At 41.3% G+C, this 17,232-nt stretch overlaps 1 protein-coding gene and 1 long non-coding RNA gene across 9 annotated transcripts in view; one reads left to right on the forward strand and one right to left on the reverse strand.

Moving 5' to 3' along the window:
- ARHGAP19 (Rho GTPase activating protein 19) overlaps nt 1-16,995 on the forward strand; it is a 135,711-nt gene extending 118,716 nt beyond the window's left edge. For 7 of the 8 annotated variants that reach the window (XM_021943545.2, XM_003904065.5, XM_009215084.2 and 4 more), the window contains 4 exons: nt 3,264-3,362; nt 9,333-9,443; nt 9,995-10,073; nt 13,068-16,995. In XM_021943545.2, the coding sequence (XP_021799237.1) occupies nt 3,264-3,362; nt 9,333-9,443; nt 9,995-10,073; nt 13,068-13,078 (300 nt within the window). In that variant the 3' untranslated portion in view covers nt 13,079-16,995. The remainder of the gene's footprint in view (nt 1-3,263; nt 3,363-9,332; nt 9,444-9,994; nt 10,074-13,067) is intronic. The other variant, XM_009215083.4, reaches the window with a different exon arrangement.
- The window catches only part of LOC103887669, a 78,174-nt gene that overhangs the window by 34,372 nt on the left and 26,570 nt on the right, over nt 1-17,232 (reverse strand). The window lies entirely within an intron of this gene.

Below are 17,232 nucleotides of genomic sequence, written 5' to 3' on the forward strand. Positions count from 1 at the left end.
ACAAAATATTTTCTTTATATCTTTATAAGCTTTTTTCTATTTTAAAAACTTTTAATTTTTTTTGTAAATTTTAAAACTTTTTAATTAAAAATTAAGGCACAGCTTGGGCGTGGTGACTCACTCCTGTAATCTCAGCACTTTGGGAGGCCAAAGTGGAAGGATTGCTTTAGGCCAGGAGTTCGAGACCACCCTGGGCAGCATCGACCTTGTATCCAAAAAATATTAAAAAAAGTGAACTGGGCTCGTGAGTTTGTGCCTGTAGTCCTGCTACTCAGGAGGCCTCAGCCTCAGCAGGAAGAATCACTTGAGCCCAGGAGTTTGAGGCTGCAGTGAGCTGTGATCCCTCCCACTGCACTCCAGCCTGGGCAACAGAGCAAGACCCCGTCTCTAAAAAATAAAAAAACCCCAAAACTGAAGACACAAATACACACATTAACCTAGGCCTACACACGATCATTAATATCACCGTCTTCTGTCTCTACATCTTATTCCACTAGAAGGTCTTCAGAGGCAATAACACTCATGGAGCTGTCATCTCCTATGATAACAATGCCTTTTTCTAGAATACCTCCCGAAAGACCTGCCTGAGGCTGTTTTATAGTTAACTTTAAAAAAGAAATAAGTAGGAGTGCACTCTAAAATAATGGTAAAAAGTATAAATAATGATAAAAGTATACTATAGTAAATACATAAACCAGTAACATTTATTATCGTTTTTTTTTTTTTGGAGATGGAGTCTCGCTCTGTCACCCAGGCTGGAGTGCAATGGTGTGAACTCGGCTCACTGCAACCTCTGCCTCCCGGGTTCAAGTGATTCTCCTGCTTCAGCCTCCTGAGTAGCTGGGATTACAGGCGCCTGCCACTACGCCTGGCTAATTTTTGTATTTTTAGTAGAGATGAGGTTTCACCCTGTTGGCCAGGCTGGTCTTGAACTTCTGGTCTCAAGTGACCCACCTGTCTCGGCCTCCTAAAGTGTTGGGATTACAGGTGTGAACTGCCATGTCTAGCCCATTTATTATCGTTATCAAGAATTACGTACTATATATAATGGTATGTACTAGACTTTTATACAGCTAGCCGTACAGTAGGTTTGTTTATTCCGGCATCACTGCAGTCATTTGAGTAACACATTGTGCTGTGATGTTAGGACGGCAGTGACGTCATTAGGTGATAGGAATTTTTCACCTCCGTTATAATCTGATGGGACTACTGTCATATGTGTGGTCTGTCATTGACCAAAATGTCATTATGCGGTACATTATTGTATTTGAAACTTATTTGTGGAAGAAACTATATTGTCTTCCATAGACTGAGTTTTTTTTTTTTTTTTCTTTTGAGACAAGGTCTAGCTATGTTTCCTAGACTAGAATGACGTGATCTCAGCTCACTGCAACCTCTGCCTCCTGGGTTCAAGCCATCCTCCCACTTCAGCCTCCTGAGTAGCCGGGACTACAGGCGTGTGCCACCATGCCTGGCTAATTGTTGTATTTTTTGTAGAGACAGAGTTTCGCCATGTTGCCTAGGCTGGTCATGAACTCTTGAGCTCAAGTGATCTGCTGGCTTTGGCCTCCCAAAGTGCTGAGATTACAGGCATGAGCCACTGTGCTTGGCCTATAGTCTGGATTTTAATGATTGCATTCCTGTGATGTTATTCAACATGTTTCACAGTCCACTGTTCATGCTATAAACTGGTAGTTAGATCTACTTCTAGAGGTTGATCTGATTCTAATTCAGTTTTTCAGGCTAAGAACTCTTTATGTGTGGTGTATACTTTTTTTTTTTTTTTTTTTTCCTGAGTCTGTTGCCTAGGCTGGAGTGCAGTGGCACAATCATGGCTCACTGCAACCTCAACCTCCCTGGGCTCAGGTGATCATGATCCTCCCACTGCAGCCTCCTGAGTAGCTGAGACTGCAGATGTATGCCACCATGCCTGGCTAATTTTTGTATTTTTAGTGGCGTGTACTTTTTAATATGCATTTTAAAAAGGCTCTGGATACACCTTGCTAAATACCCTCCCAGAACATTTTGCCAGGTAACACTCCCCCGAGTTGGATATGAGAGAATTTACCTTACTGTACCCTTGCCAACATCAGGAACGATGCATTTTTACTTGTCCCAATTTATTCAGGAGGGATACTTACTAGCTAAGCTCTTTAGACGTGGCTAATTTTTCTGCTTGCCGAGATAATTAACTTTGAGAACCTCTTGGTAGTTTCATGTAAAAATAATTTTTAACCTCCAGAACTCGAACTGATAAAATTTCCAAATTTTTACAATTCCAAAATTTTCAAAGTATAGTTAGAAAAGGCAGAAGAGGCTGGGTGTGGTGGCCCACGCCTGTAATCCTAGCACTTTGGGAGGCCGAGGTGGGCGGATCACTTGAGGTCAGGAGTTCGAGATCAGCCTGGCCAACACAATGAAACCCCATCTCTACTAAAAATAGAAAAAATTAGCTGAGTGTGGTGGCGCACGCCTGTAATCCCAGCTATTCGTGAGGCTGAGGCATGAGAATTGTTTGAACCTGGGAGGTGGAGGTTGCAGTGAGCTGCAATTGTGCCACTGCACTCCAGCCTGGGCAATAGTGTGAGACTCTTGTCTCCAACAACCACCACCAGAAAAGGCAGAAGAGTAGAAGAGTTAAATGCTATATTATTATTACTTTTTAAGTGGGAAATGAATGGCTAATCAAAGCATTGAATAAGATTATTCAATGCATTGGGTCTTCTCATTTTCCACTTTAGGTACCTCCAGAGAGCTGATGTTGATAGCATTGACAAGTCTGCATTCTGATGTATTTCCTCTGACGATATTGTTGGCCGGCAGTCATGATAGATGTCCATTTAAAGAGTTTTAGTAACTTAAAAAATTTCTGTATGCAATTTATGTTAAATTAGGGACTGTTTTAGATTGTGCCAATAACTCTGTGGTTCCAAGATGCTTTGTTGCAAAAAAGTCTTGGTTAGCAGCTGAGGATCGTGGGTAAATTTGATAAACTCTCCAAGTCTCAGTTTTTTTGTCTGTAAAATAGGGACAGTAATTCTACATTCAAGGAATGTGGCGTGCAGAGCCCCTCAGAGCAATTGAATCCAATTCTTTTGGCATCATCATTTCTGACTTTGTGATTTGCTTGTTGACCTCCTAATCCATCTATGCACAGACTCAGTTTTTCTTGGACTTTTATTTACACTTAGCTATTAGTTGTCACAGAATGCTGTGTCTTGATGGGAAAATATTTATAAAATGTTCTCTATGTTTTCTTTTAGTTTAATAAGCAGTCATTGACCCAGACACCAGGGCGAGAACCTTCTGCTTCCCAGGTACAAAAGAGGGCTCGTTCACGCTCCTTCAGTGGGCTTATTAAGGTAGGTGTGCTGGGCTGTCATTTTCAGCATTGATTTTTAGGAAATGTAACAGTGTGATTTTTCTTATGCATAAAAAGTTTTCTTCTGTTTTTGGGGACCCTATAAAGGGCTAATTTATAAGGGGGTGAAGACAAAATGTTGAAAAGCTTTTATATTGCAAAGCGCTTTGCCGTGTTTCACATCAGAGAAGGGGCTCTGTGAAGTGAGGAGTGCTAGAAGTAAGGGTGCTTCCTTTTCTTCTGGGGCTGAGGACAGAGTCTGCATTCCTGAGCAGTGTAAGTGGCCTCTTTTGTTTTCTGACCTGCTTCAAGTTACACACTTTTTAATGCAATTTGGTAAACCTGTGGAGAAGTGAGGAAGTTGTGACAGACTAGGGAAACTGTTAGAAAACGGAATTTTCTAATAGACTAGTGAGTTTTGATACCCCAGATTTTTGTGAGCTTAATATTTTTAACAGTTGTACTTTCTTCCATGTATCAAATTCAGTAAAAATCTTGTTTTTAAAACAAATACAAAATATGCTTCCATGTTATTGCTGCTGTTTGCAGATTAAATTTACAAGTCTTCAGACTGTCGGAACTTGTAGTGAAGGAATATTGCCTTCAGGTGGCAGTAGATAACTTGATCATGGGGTTCAAATTTCCATGCATGAACTAAGGCAAGGTTTTGGTTAACTTGGAGAGAGATTAGTACCATACACTGCTTTTCTTTTCTCCTTTTCTTTTTTTTTTTGGTTTGTTTTTTGGAAGAGATTGCTGCCCCCAAAGCACTGAGTATCCTTTTTAAAATTTATTTTATTTTTTAAATTTTTAGTTCTGGATACATGTGCAGGATTGCAAGTTTGTTATATAGGTAAATGTGTGCCATGGTGGTTTACTGCACCTGTCAACTCATCACCTAGGTATGAAGCCCAGCATGCATTAGCAGCTATTTTTATTAAAAAAATTTTTTTTGAAACAGAGTCTCACTGTTGTCACCCAGGCTGGAGTGCAGTGACACAGTCTCGGCTCACTGCAACCTCCCGCTCTTGGGTTCAAGTGATTCTCCTGCCTCAGCTTCCCAAGTAGCTGGGATTACAGGTGCCTGCCACCATACCCGGCTAATTTTTGTCTTTTTAATAGAGAGGGGGTTTCACCATGTTGGCCAGGCTGGTCTGGAACTCCTGACCTCCGGTGATTCGCCCACTTCAGCCTCCCAAATTGCTGGGATTACAGGCATAAGCCATTGCGTCTGGCCAGCTATTTTTCTTAATACTCTCTGTCCCCCAACCACACCCCCCAACAGGCCCCAGTGTGTGTTGTTCCCCTCCCTGTGTCCATGTATTCTCATTGTTTAGCTCCACTTTTTTTTTTTTTTTTTAAACATGGAGGCTCTCTCTGTCACCCAGGCTGGAGTGCAGTGGCTTGATCTCAGCTCACTGCAGCCTCCGCCTCCTGGTTTCAAGCCATTTTCCTGCCTCAGCCTCCCAAGTAGCTGGGACTACAGGCGTGCACTACCATGACTGGCTCATTTTTGTATTTTTAGTAGGGATGGGATTTCATCATGTTGGCCAGGCTGGTCTCAAACTCCTGACCTCAAGTGATCCACCCACCTTGGCCCTTCCAAAGTGCTGGGATTATAGGCGTGAGCCACCGCACCCGGCCAGCTCCTACTCATAAGTGAGAACATGTGGTGTTTGGTTTTCTGTTCCTGTGTTAGTTTGCTGAGGATAATGATTTCGTTTTATTTTGATTTTTTGGTGTTTTGCCCTGCTTTTCTTTTAAAAATTGTTATTAAGATCTATAATTCCAGCCACATAAGGAGCTCTTTGCTTAAAATTTAAAATTTTTGCCCTAAAAATAAATAACTTGTAATATTTATTTTTTTATTTTTTTATTTTATTTATTTATTTATTTTTTTTTTGAGACGGAGTTTCGCTCTGTCGCCCAGGCTGGAGTGCAGTGGCGCGATCTCGGCTCACTGCAAGCTCCGCCTCCCGGGTTCACGCCATTCTCCTGCCTCAGCCTCCCGAGTAGCTGGGACTACAGGCGCCCACAACCGCGCCCGGCTAATTTTTTGTATTTTTAGTAGAGACGGGGTTTCACCGTGGTCTCGATCTCCTGACCTTGTGATCCGCCCGCCTCGGCCTCCCAAAGTGCTGGGATTACAGGCGTGAGCCACCGCGCCCGGCCTATTTTTTTATTTTTGAGACAGTGTCTTGCTCTGTTGCCCAGGCTGAAGTACAAGTGGCACTATCGTGGCTTATTGCAGCTTTGATCTCCTGGGCACTCAGCTATCCTCCTTCTTCAGCCTCCCAAGTAGCTGGGACCACAAGTGCATGCCGTCAGGCCTGGCTGATTTTTAAATGTTTGTAGAGATGGGGTCTTGCTGTGTTGCTGGTCTTTTTTGTTTCGAGACAGAGTCTCTCTCTGTGTCTCAGGCTGGCGTGCAGTGGGTGTGATCTCAGCTCACTGCAACCTCTACCTCTGGGGTTCAAGCGATTCTTCCACCTCAGCCTCCCGAGTAGCTGGGATTATAGGTGCCCACTACCATGCCTGGCTAATTTTTTGTATTTTTAGTAGAGACGGGGTTTCACCATGTTGGCCAGCCTGGTCTTGAACTCCTGGCCTCAGGTAATCTGCCCGCTTCGGCCTCCCAAAGTGCTGAGATTACAGGCGTGAGTCACCATGCACAGCCTGTGTTGCTGATCTTGAATTTCTGGGCTCAAGCGATCCTCCTGCTTTGGCCCCCTAAAGTGCTGAGATTACAGATGTGAGCCACTGTGTCTGTAATTTTTTTTTTTTTTTTTTAAGGTACAGCTGTTAGCATTTACAAATTCATCTTACTGTAATTTTGGTCCTAGTTATAATTTATAGATATCTAGAATTCACTCTCAATCCTGACCTGGGGCCAGTAGCTTCTAGGACATTAGGCTTAGTTGACACCAAAATTTCCTTTGCCATCTACAGAGTGAAAAGGCAACCCCTGGATTGGGAGAAAATATTTGCAAATCATATATATGATTAGGGGTTAATATCCGTAATAATCTAAATAACTCCTGTAACTCAACACAGCAAAAACAACCTCATTAAAAAGTGGGCAAAGGCCAGGCGTGGTGGATCACGCCTGTAATCCCAGCACTTTGGGAGGCTGAGGTGGGCGGATCATGAGGTCAGGAGATTAAGACCATTCTGGCTAACACGGTGAAACTCCATCTCTACTAAAAATACAAAAAATTAGCCGGGCATGTTGGCACGTGCCTATAGTCCCAGCTGCTCTGGAGGCTGAGGCAGGAGAATCGTTTAAACCCAGGAGGCGGAGGTTGCAGTAAGCTGAGATTGCGCCACTGTACTTCTGCCTGGGTGATAGAGCGAGACTTCATCTCCAACAAAAAAAAAAAAAAAAAAAAGGAATAAAATAGACATTTCTCCAGAGAAGATGTACAGATGGCCAAGAAGTACATGAAAAGATGTTCAACATTACTAATCATTAGGGAAATGTAAATCAAAACCACAAGTAGATACCACTTCACACCCACTAGGATGGCTATTATAAAAAAAAAAATAACAAAATAACAAATGTTGATGAGGATGTGGAGAAATTGGAATCCCTGTGCACTGTTGATAGGAATGTAAAATGGAGCAGCTACTGTGGAAAACAGTATTGCAGTTCCTAAAAAATTTAAAGAGAATGACCTTATCATCCAGCAATGCTACTCCCGGTATATACCCAAAAGAATCGAAAGCAGGGTCTTGAGGCAATATTCGTACACCCGTCTTCATAGCAGCATTATTCACAATAGCCAAAAGGGAGAAGCAACCCAGCTGTCTATTGACCGATGAGTGAATAACAAAACTTGGATATACAGATAATGGAATTATTTGTCCTTAAAAAGGAAGGAAATTCTGACATATTCTACAATATGCATGAATCTTGAAGACATTATGCTAAGAGAAATAATCCAGTCATAAAAGGAAAAATACTGTATGATTCCACTGAGGTACCTATGAGTCAGGTTCGTAGAGACAGAAAGTAGAGAAGGTGGTTGGTTGTCAGGGGAGCTAAGAGTATGAAGAGAATGAGGAAATATTATTTAATGGGTACAGTATTTCTGTTTGGGAGGATGAGAAAGTTCTGAAGATGGATGATGGTGATGATTGCACAACACTATGAAGATACTTAATACCACTGAACTGTATACTTAAACATGGTATAAAATAGGGGCCGGGCGCGGTGGCTCACACCTGTAGTCCCAGCACTTTGGGAGGCCGAGGCGGGTGGATCACAACGTCAGGAGATCGAGACCATCTGGCTAACACGGTGAAACCCCATCTCTACTAAAAATACAAAAAATTAGCCGGGCGTGGTGGCAGGCGCCTGTAGTCCTAGCTACTCGGGAGGCTGAGACAGGAGAGTGTCGTGAACCTGGGAGGCAGAGCGTGCAGTGAGCCAAGATCGCGCCACTGCACTCCAGCGTGGGTGACAGAGCACGACTCAGTCTCAAAAAAAAAAGATTAAAATAGTACTTTTTATGTTATGTTTCTTTTATCCCATTAAAAAAAAAATCTCTTAGCTAGAATCCTAAAAGTGCATTTACCTGCTTATTCAGGGCTAGTAAAATGAACATCCTTAGTTTATTCTCATTTTTTTCTTCTCATTTGGAAGAATCTATCATTCCCTCTGACTTCCCTGTATTAGAGATGATTGATAATCAGAAAGGTTATAGTCAGATAAATGTTTCTCTATGTGTTAGTCTTTTTTTTTTTGTGAGACACAGTCTCACTGTGTTGCACAGGCTGGAGTGCAGTAGCATGATCGCAGCTCACTGCAACTTCCGCTTCCCGGGTTCAAGTGATTCTCATGCCTCAGCCTCCCGAGTAGCTGGGATTACAGGCATGCACCACTATGCCCAATTAATTTTTGTATTTTTAGTAGAGACAGTATTTCACCATGTTGGCCAGGCTGGTCTTAAACTCCTGGTCTCAAGTGATTCACCCGCCTCAGCCTCCCAAAGTGCTGAGATTATAGGTGTGAGCCACCGCTCCTGGCCTAAAATATTATTTTTAACTTGTGTTTTCCCTCAGCCTTATCAAGGTATAATTGACCATCTAGCCTGTCTCGATCCCTTTTTTGGCTAGAGATTTTTCCTGTAGAACTCCTCTCATGTAAATTATTTATTAAATCAGAATGTTCTGAATATTGCTGCTGATATTTATAATGTAGGGTTTAATGTTCTAGTTTTGATATGTTCTTTTTTTGGAATTCAAATTTATTCTCTAAGGGAAAAAAAGAAAGATTTCTCCAAAGATGGTAGAATTGTCACTGTTGGCGGTTATGTAAACTACATCATTTCTAAGCTGTTGAGAGATGAAAGAGCTTTTAGTCTTGCTCTGAATGTCAGTATAGTCATGTGACCCCCTTAAGAAGGCCTCTACCTTCTTGTCGCTATATTAAGAACTCTTATAGAATGTCTCCAAATGTTCCAGTCCTGTGTGAGTAAATGACAGGGAGGAAGAAGTGCCTTAGAGAAGAGCCAGCCTAAGTATCCCTTAGTGGTGAGTAGGGGGGAGGGACTTTTTAAATAGTTGCGAGAGACAGCACATCTTTGGAGAAAAAATTATATGATGAGTAACTGGTGTTTCTATATTGTGAGTTAACTGGTCTCAGAAGCACACTGTAATTGACCTATATTAGCTTGTTTAAATCCACTATAAAGTTGCTTCTAACCTTTCAGCCCTTTTAAATGTGGAAGAAAAGTGATCACTTAAACAAAAGTAATAATTTGGGGTTTTTTTGGTAACATACTTTGGCCTCTCTTGTGTAAGATGGCCTGAGAGGGTCCATACAGAGTTATCAGAATGCTGAGATTTTTTTAACCCAAGGACATTACAGTTTTGAAGGCTAGTATACAGTTTTGAAAGCTATCCTAGCCTTCACCACTATTGATACAGTAGGTGTTTATAAATCAAATGTTTTCTGTTCTTAAATCAGCGGAAGGTCCTGGGAAATCAGATGATGTCAGAAAAGAAAAAGAGGAACCCCACTCCAGAATCTGTGGCCATTGGTGAATTGAAGGGAGCCAGCAAAGAAAATAGGAACTCAGTAAGACACTGTTCTTTGGACTGTCTGTCTGTGTGTATATATTTGTAGAAAAGAGGAAAATTGATATACTGTCATCTGTTTTTCTGTGTTTCTTTGGGCCATTCAAATGGCTTTTTCTCAGTCCTTTCGTTTATGCTACCTTCTTTCTGTTGGTTTTCATTGATTCATTCAACAAACACACATTTTGAGTTCAAGAAGGATATCACTAGTCACAAGCAGATGAGTAATACGGTACAATAGCTCCTTAAACAAGTGCTGGAGGAAGCAGTTAGTTCTTACTGGGAGATTCCACAGGTGACAGGTGACATTTGAGCCACAGGTGACAGGTGACATTTGAGGTCTACATTACCTGTGGGGTGGTGCTTCAAGATATCCTAGGCATGCCTACTTCATTAAGCCAGCAGTAAATCAGTTAAGATTAATGAGATATAAATATGTCAGTCTCAGAAAAACTCTTCACATTGAAATTAAACAAATAATTCATTTAGTAAAGTCTCTCTATAGGAATGCCATTAGAACATTGAAACCACTGTACAATTTTCTTATTACAGTTATTTTCTGGCTCTCCAGCTGTCACGATGACACCAACAAGATTGAAGTGGTCTGAAGGGAAGAAAGAGGGGAAAAAAGGTACTAATTGTACTTACTCTCTGTTCTTACTAAATGTAATTCCTTTCTGCATGTAGTCAGTAGCATTTGTTTGAATTCCCAGGATAGTACATTTGTAGTCAGAAGTGACATAAAAATTGCAAGACCACGTCCTTGCCCTTGAGTTCATACCCCAGGTGGTTATTGAACCATCTACTCAGCATTGTCTTGGGTGCTAAGGGGTAGAGCTGTGAACACAGACCTACATGGTCCCTGTGTTCTTGTACAGACAGGACACATGGGGAAAATACCTTAAGAATACTTGCGAAGCAAATTAAAAACAAGTGTAAATGGATTTGTGGAACCAAGTTCAACAGTGCTGGGAGCATGCTTATGGAATAGTTAGGTTCCTTTTCTGTGTAGGCTAGCCCTAATTAGTGAAGCTTTCCAGATCAACAGCTCGTGCCTAAGAATCCTGGACGTCATATCGTACAGCATATTTTGGGGGCTATTTAGGACAAAGAGGACTGTTTAATGCTGGGACTGCTGATAGTCCCAGGCTCTTCTGGTAAAAGGCTGCTGTGTCTTCCTCTGAAGGAGCCAAGTGGGCCAGTGGAAAGGCTGTGAGATTTGTGGTTAGTCCTGATGGGAGTTATCATTCCTCTGACCCAGGAAAACCACTCATTCTCTCTGAATTCAAGTTTTCTCCTCTGAAAATGAGGATAAAATTTACATCTACTTCATAGATTTATTAATTTATTATGAGGCTCAATTGAAATAATGTTTTGGCAGCACATTGTCATTGTTAAAGCATTAACAAGTGGTTATAGTTGTTACTATAGAAAACGGGCTGAAACCTGGTCTTGTTATATAAGGCTCATGTGGCAGCTGAAGTGAGTCTGGTTTGACATGATCGTTTTATCGCTGGGACATGAGCATAATTACTATTTGAGACATCAGCAATAGAAAGAGAACAAAAGCCTAATCCTTTTGGATAAATTCTTTTCTGGAAAATTAGATTTCAGTATATTCTTCTTACTTATCCTTGAATGAATTATCTAAACTCTCTTTTCTTTCCTGCTTGCTTCTGTCTTCTATGCTGGGCTGTCTAATTGAGACAAGATGGGTGTTTGAGTTTTTTGTGTCTAAATATTTCTGTATGTCCGTGAATCAAAACCAAGCATAAGTTATTTTTGAAGGCTACATTGTTTTGTATCAGTTATACCTTTTGTTGCTTTCATTTTTGAAAGACATCTGGAAATAATATCTTTCTGTATTGACAACTCTACCTTGGAAATAAAGACATTTTTAAAAAACCAGTTTAATATTTCACCAGTAAGCTTTAGAGCAGGGATTCTTGACCTTGTCATCTGTGGACTTCCTAAATGGTCTAATAAAGTTCTCGGTATTGTTGATGGAATCTTTTATGTAGGTATATATGTGTGTTTTTCTGGGGGAGAGAATATATAGTTCTAATTAGATTCTCAAAAATGTTAGTAGTTCAGAGAAGTCGAGATAACGAATGGCCCTCAATTGGATCAGGCAATGGCACTTTCACTTTACTGTCTCCTGGTTACTTCCTCTCTCTGGAAATGCCTTCCTGGTGTTATGATGCTATATTATTCTCTTTCTCCTTCTTTCTCTTTAATTCTTTTCCTTGTCTGCAGTGGCTTACTGTTGTTTGCCTATTCCACTACATCTTTATTTTTTTCAACACTCTATCTTAAGTTCTCTGCTCTTTTCTGCTCTTGCTTCTCCTGCCTCTTTGCAGCTTGGTCTCCTTCCACTGCTCAGCTCTGCTCTCTGTGTGATAACTACTTCCAGCCTGGCAACTCCAGGTCTGAACTCTCTTCAGACATTGGCAGTCTCCAAGCCCACAGATCCAGGTGCCTGTCATATATTTCTTTTACACAACAATGAATACACAACCCCAGAGTTTTTTATAGTGATGTTTATAATAAAGGAAAATATTCTTTGAAGAAGATAATGACATTTTATTACTATGATCAACAACATAATCCAAAAAGACTTTTATTTAGTACAGGATTTCTCAACCTTGGCGCACTACTGACATGTTGGTTCAGATAATGCTTTGTGGCGGGAGCTGCCATATGCATTGTATGATGAGCAGCCTTCCTGGCCTCTACTCTGTAGATGCTGGGAGCATTCTTCCCCCCGTTGTGATAAGTAAAAGTGCTTCTAGGCATTGCCAAATGTCCCATGGGGGTGAGAAGGCAAAGTCACCTTCACATGAGAACTACTGATTTAGCACCTACTTATTAATGGCCATTAGTTTCAGTAGTCAAAATCTTACCCATTCTTCAAAGTCTAGCCTAAATCTCACCTCCTCTTTGAAACTTTCTCTGGCTAATGCAGCTAGATATAATATTTTTTCCTTTGAACTTATTAATGCTACAAAAATATTGACCGTATGATTTACTATATTTACTTCACATGTGTTGTCTTATCTCTGTAACTAGTTTCTCTTCTAGAAGACAAACGTCAGACTTAGTGTATTTGTGGCCTTCTGTCTCCTGTTCTTCTCTTCCTCTGAAAAATGACAGTGCCTTGTGCTGAGTTGACTTTTAGTAAACATTCACTGTTGAGAGGGGTAGTGGTGGTAGGAGCATGAGTTCTGCATTCAGCTGGGCTTGGGTTCCATTCCCAGTTTTGCTGCTTGATAGCTATTAGTCCTCGGGCAAGTGAACTGTGTAGGCTGTGGATTCTTCCTCTGTAACATGGTAGGAGTAGTACCTCATATACTGGTTATTGTGAGGATAAATAATGTACATAAATAACTTAGAGCAGCACAAAATATGCACTTATTCTTAGCTGTTATAGCCATTAAGATGATTTAATGAACGAGATTATGTCAGGCAGATGTTTATTTGGCAGAGTCACAAATTCTTAATTAAACTCATTAGCCCTCAGTTTGGAGAAGATACTAAGTGTAGACCCTGTGGCTTCTGAATGGGATGTTTGCAAAAAGAAATATTTAAGAACATGTCTAATGCTCTTGTTTTTCCTTCAACCTAGGATTTCTCTGAAGGATCCAGAGTTGTCTTCTATGGTCCATGCAGAATTTTCTCTTTAGTGGACAAGGTGTTACTCCTGCCCACAGCAAAGCTTGGACTTGCAGCTTGCTTGCTGCATTTTGAATTGTCAAGGCCAACTAATACCATGACCCAACTGATACCTCTAATCCCACTCACTGGATGATGTTTGTAAGCTGTGCCTTCTGAGAGAGTGTTTAGGCTCTCTCTCTCTTTTTTAATATTATGGGGAAACCACTAACTGTCCAACCAGCTTATATAGCACAGTAAGGTGGGCTTCAGTGCTCATTCAATGTGTTTAGGCAGATTCCGCTTTTGAAAAAAATATGAGATGTGTGCTCAACTGCCAGTAATTTTTGAAAAAGCACTGTCAGTCCTAGTGGCTTGATGTTATTTTTAATGGATATTTTGGGTTTTTCTCTGTTTTGATAATGTTGGGTATTTGGTTGTTTTTGTTTATTTCTTTGTTTTAAAAGCCATGCTTTTGGATGGGCTCTAAGCTAGATGCCTTTCCCTTGTTTTCACTTTGAGCGTTGGGAAAACTCTTTATCTTATGAGGCTGTATTCCTCAATACCTAATTTGTGTCCAAAGAATTTATAGCTTTTCTGGACATTTTTTATTATTTCTTGGGTCTGACACCAGAGTATTTGACCTGCAGTATTGAAAAAGAGAATTCAGAATGATACAATATTTTAACAAATCTTAATTATTAAACTCTTTTCCTTCCTTCTTTCCATCCATTTCTCCCTCCCTTGTCCATCTCTTTCTCTTTCCCTTTCCTCAGTGATGTCATAATAATTGTGTTTTGCTGAACTTGTTACCTTCATTCAATTTCCTCTTGACTAAAACATCTCTGGTGCCAACGTAATACTTCTGAACCAAATCACTGTGACTCAAGAAAAGTCACTGACAGCATAGTAGAAGTTTGCTAAAATATTTGTATGTGGGGGAAGCTCTGGAGTGTGCCTAGGAGGGGCTGGCTGCCTTTATGTCCCAGGATGAGTCTTTATGGGTGGGATTATATTGCACCCTCTCAGGGTGCAGGCTAGACCGTCTCCTGAGAACGAGTTAGAATCCGAAAAAAGAAGCCAGCAGCAGCCTCTGCAGGGTTGACACGATTTAAAGGAGAGAATGTTCTTATTTGGAAGCAACTGTGGCTTATCACCAGTGTTCAAGGAGTATTACTGTGCTGCCCTCTCCTTGTCAGAAGGGGCACAGGTGGTAATTTGGAGATGAGACCAGAGCTTCTGGTTTTTGGACTTGGTGTGTTCACATATGTTGGATGGAGCAGTGGCATGGCTTCGACTTAGTATGAACTGGTGTCTGCCCAGAGAGCAGCACGTGGCAGGGGAGAATGCTCAGGTTTGTGCCTGGCTCTGTGGAGCTGTATAACCCTTCTCACCCTGTGGGTTGGAGCCGAGTCAGGCCACTATGGGGAAGCAGTTGCCCCACAAAATGTGGTTTGCTGACCTATTTCTAAACTGTTGAATATGCTGCACCATTGCCGAAATGAAAGATGACTCTGGGGGAGCAGAGTTTGGCCTTGTGCCCAGCTGGCAGCCCTCTCTGCCAGCCTTTCTGCTGCTTTTGCTGCTGTAACAGCAATAGTGGAGAAAAATGTAAAATTTGGTCTTCCAGCTTAATAGAGTGTGAACAATAGATGGTTAGGAAAACAATACTGCTTAGAAGCCCCTTTCTCTAGAGTAGTTTTATGTCATTTTTAAAAACACATATTAGCAAATTCATTTGCGTGGGTTTCTATTAAATATTTGACTTTTTTTTCTTATTAAGAAAATGAAATCCCTTACACCAGATAGCAGTTAATTCAAACAGAAAACCCTTTTGGTATCACCAAATTGAAATGGTGTTCTTCCTTAACTCTTCCTTCTTTCCTTTATTTGTTTAGATGTGCTTCATCCTGAAGTGGTGCTGTGGTCTGTTAAACAGGGCTGGCATCAGGTAGAGGGAGCAGAGTGGTGACCTGATAGCTCCTTGTCATTGTGTTAGTTTTTGGTTCTATTTAAGGGAAGTAGCTGAGATTGAGACGGATGTAGATGCTCTTTGGGTGAATGGAATCAGAAAGCAAGGGTTGTGTTCTGGGGTGAGGGTCGCGAGAGAGATATTTATCACATGCACATGCGTTTATATAGCTGGTCTCCTTGGGTAGTTTGTGTGTGTTTTGTTTATTTATTGAGGATGTTTTCCCTTGCTTTAGGGGTTTATAGGTCATTTTTCTTAATAGAAGCTGTGATTGACTTAGAATCCAAATTTGAGGAGTAAGCAGCATAACCTTCTACCTTGTAATATGTAACTATTCTAATCCTGTGGAATCTTACAGAAAATACAGACAAAACCCCTTTTATCATTTGCCACAGAAGCTGCTGTCTCCCTTCTGATTTGGTGGGCAGGTATTGTTTTTGAGCCAGTATTTAACAGAGTTTTTTAATCTATAAGATTGTTTTTGAATCCATTTCATTGTGTTTGTTTTTCATGTTGGAACAATCTCTTTGAGAGTGCCTCTTCTTGTGGTTTTTACAACTTCATTTCTTTCTGGGGTCACCTGTGATGGGCTTTGATGTGGTGTCAATATGGGCCGTTGTGTTTGTGCCAGGATACACATATTAAACTGTAGGCCACCTTCCTGGTCCAGACTGTACTGTGTGAACCCCACTGACTGAACTGGTGAGAACCGTAGGTGTTGGAGTTTATCACCTTTTACAATGATAAACTTTTGCATTGGGACCAATGAATGTGGTGTGGAAAACCCTGCCAGCAGTGAAAGAGCATCAGGAGATACTGACTCTTCCTGAGTGCCAAAATAGGAGCAGGTAATGAATTGTAACCAAAACTACAGTTGATCCTCCACAAAAGAAAGTTCTTTACCCAGAATGTCCTTCCAGAGTTGTTCAGGAAGGATAAGGGAACACCCTTGGGAAATGGGCTAGTGGAGGGCTGTTGACTACAGTGACACCTGGGTGCTCCAGAGGTCTGTTCTGTTAACCTAGAACAGAACAGTCGATCCTAGAGTGTCAGAACAGAGCCATTCTCTCCTCCTGTGTAGGAATGTTTCTGTTCAGCTTCCCTCACAGGAGCCTGTGTTAGCATACAGTTGAAAATACTGCCTTCTAGGAGAACCTGTGGTCATTGGGAATGTGCCCCAACGTGACTGGCCATGCAACCGGGTGATTTTTAGAAATAGATGTCTCTAGACTCTGTCTTCTTTCCTACAAGGCCTCATACAGATGCTTGAGGCTAATGGCCCCCATTCTGAGGTCATTTTTGTGTAGAACTCCTTTCCCCAGGAGAGAACCTTATCTCTGCCCTCCTTTACCCTGAAACCTTCAAACAGAAGATAGGACCTAGATCTAAACCTAGATACTAGCATTTTGTGGGCTTGTCTAGAATTTGGGGAAGATTTGGGTTCCTAAGATGCACAGGCTTTTTACACCAGTGGTGATTAACTCAACTAAAACTCACTGTAGGAAGTTAGCTTCCCTAGACAGCTAATGCTAAGATCTTCTACCAGCATAGAGTTGACAGAAGCAGGCCAGCGAGGAGATGTGGGACATAATAGCCTGAGTGCTTGGGTTACCATGGAGACTGGAGTGTGTGAGGCCATAGCCTATGCTAAAGAGCCATGGAGCCCTCCCCTGGCCATGTCTGGGGACAGATAGAACCTGTGGGGGGAAATATTCCCTCACCCCAGGGTTCTTTCTGCAGAGCAAGGGTTGTCTTTGTCCTATCCCTGAGCTTGCTCAACAAGAGAAACAAGGTTTCTTAACTGTTTTGTTTAAAGTTTTCATTCTTATTTGACTATATGTGTGTAATTGTAAAGAAACGATCCTATGCATTGTCTTTCTTTTATATTCTTGTAATATTCTGAAATTAAAATTGTTTTGTTTCATATCCAGAGGTTTGACTGGTCTATTAGTTCACATTTTGACTGCTGATTTTGAAGAGAGCTTTTCTTTTGTTCTGAGGAAATTGAAGCCTCTAGAAAGGCTCCTCTTTGGCTTGTTTTTAGCTGGGTGGGTGGGTTCGGGAGGAGCGCGGTTTTTGGCTGATAAGAAGTATGATTTGGAGCCTCCAGGATCCTGAGCTTCCTAATTTCCCATGACTGAGTCTAGAATGCTTCACATGGGTTTCA

The sequence above is a fragment of the Papio anubis genome, chromosome 11 (assembly GCF_008728515.1).
Source record: "Papio anubis isolate 15944 chromosome 11, Panubis1.0, whole genome shotgun sequence".
In the NCBI taxonomy this organism is placed as follows: domain Eukaryota; kingdom Metazoa; phylum Chordata; class Mammalia; order Primates; family Cercopithecidae; genus Papio; species Papio anubis.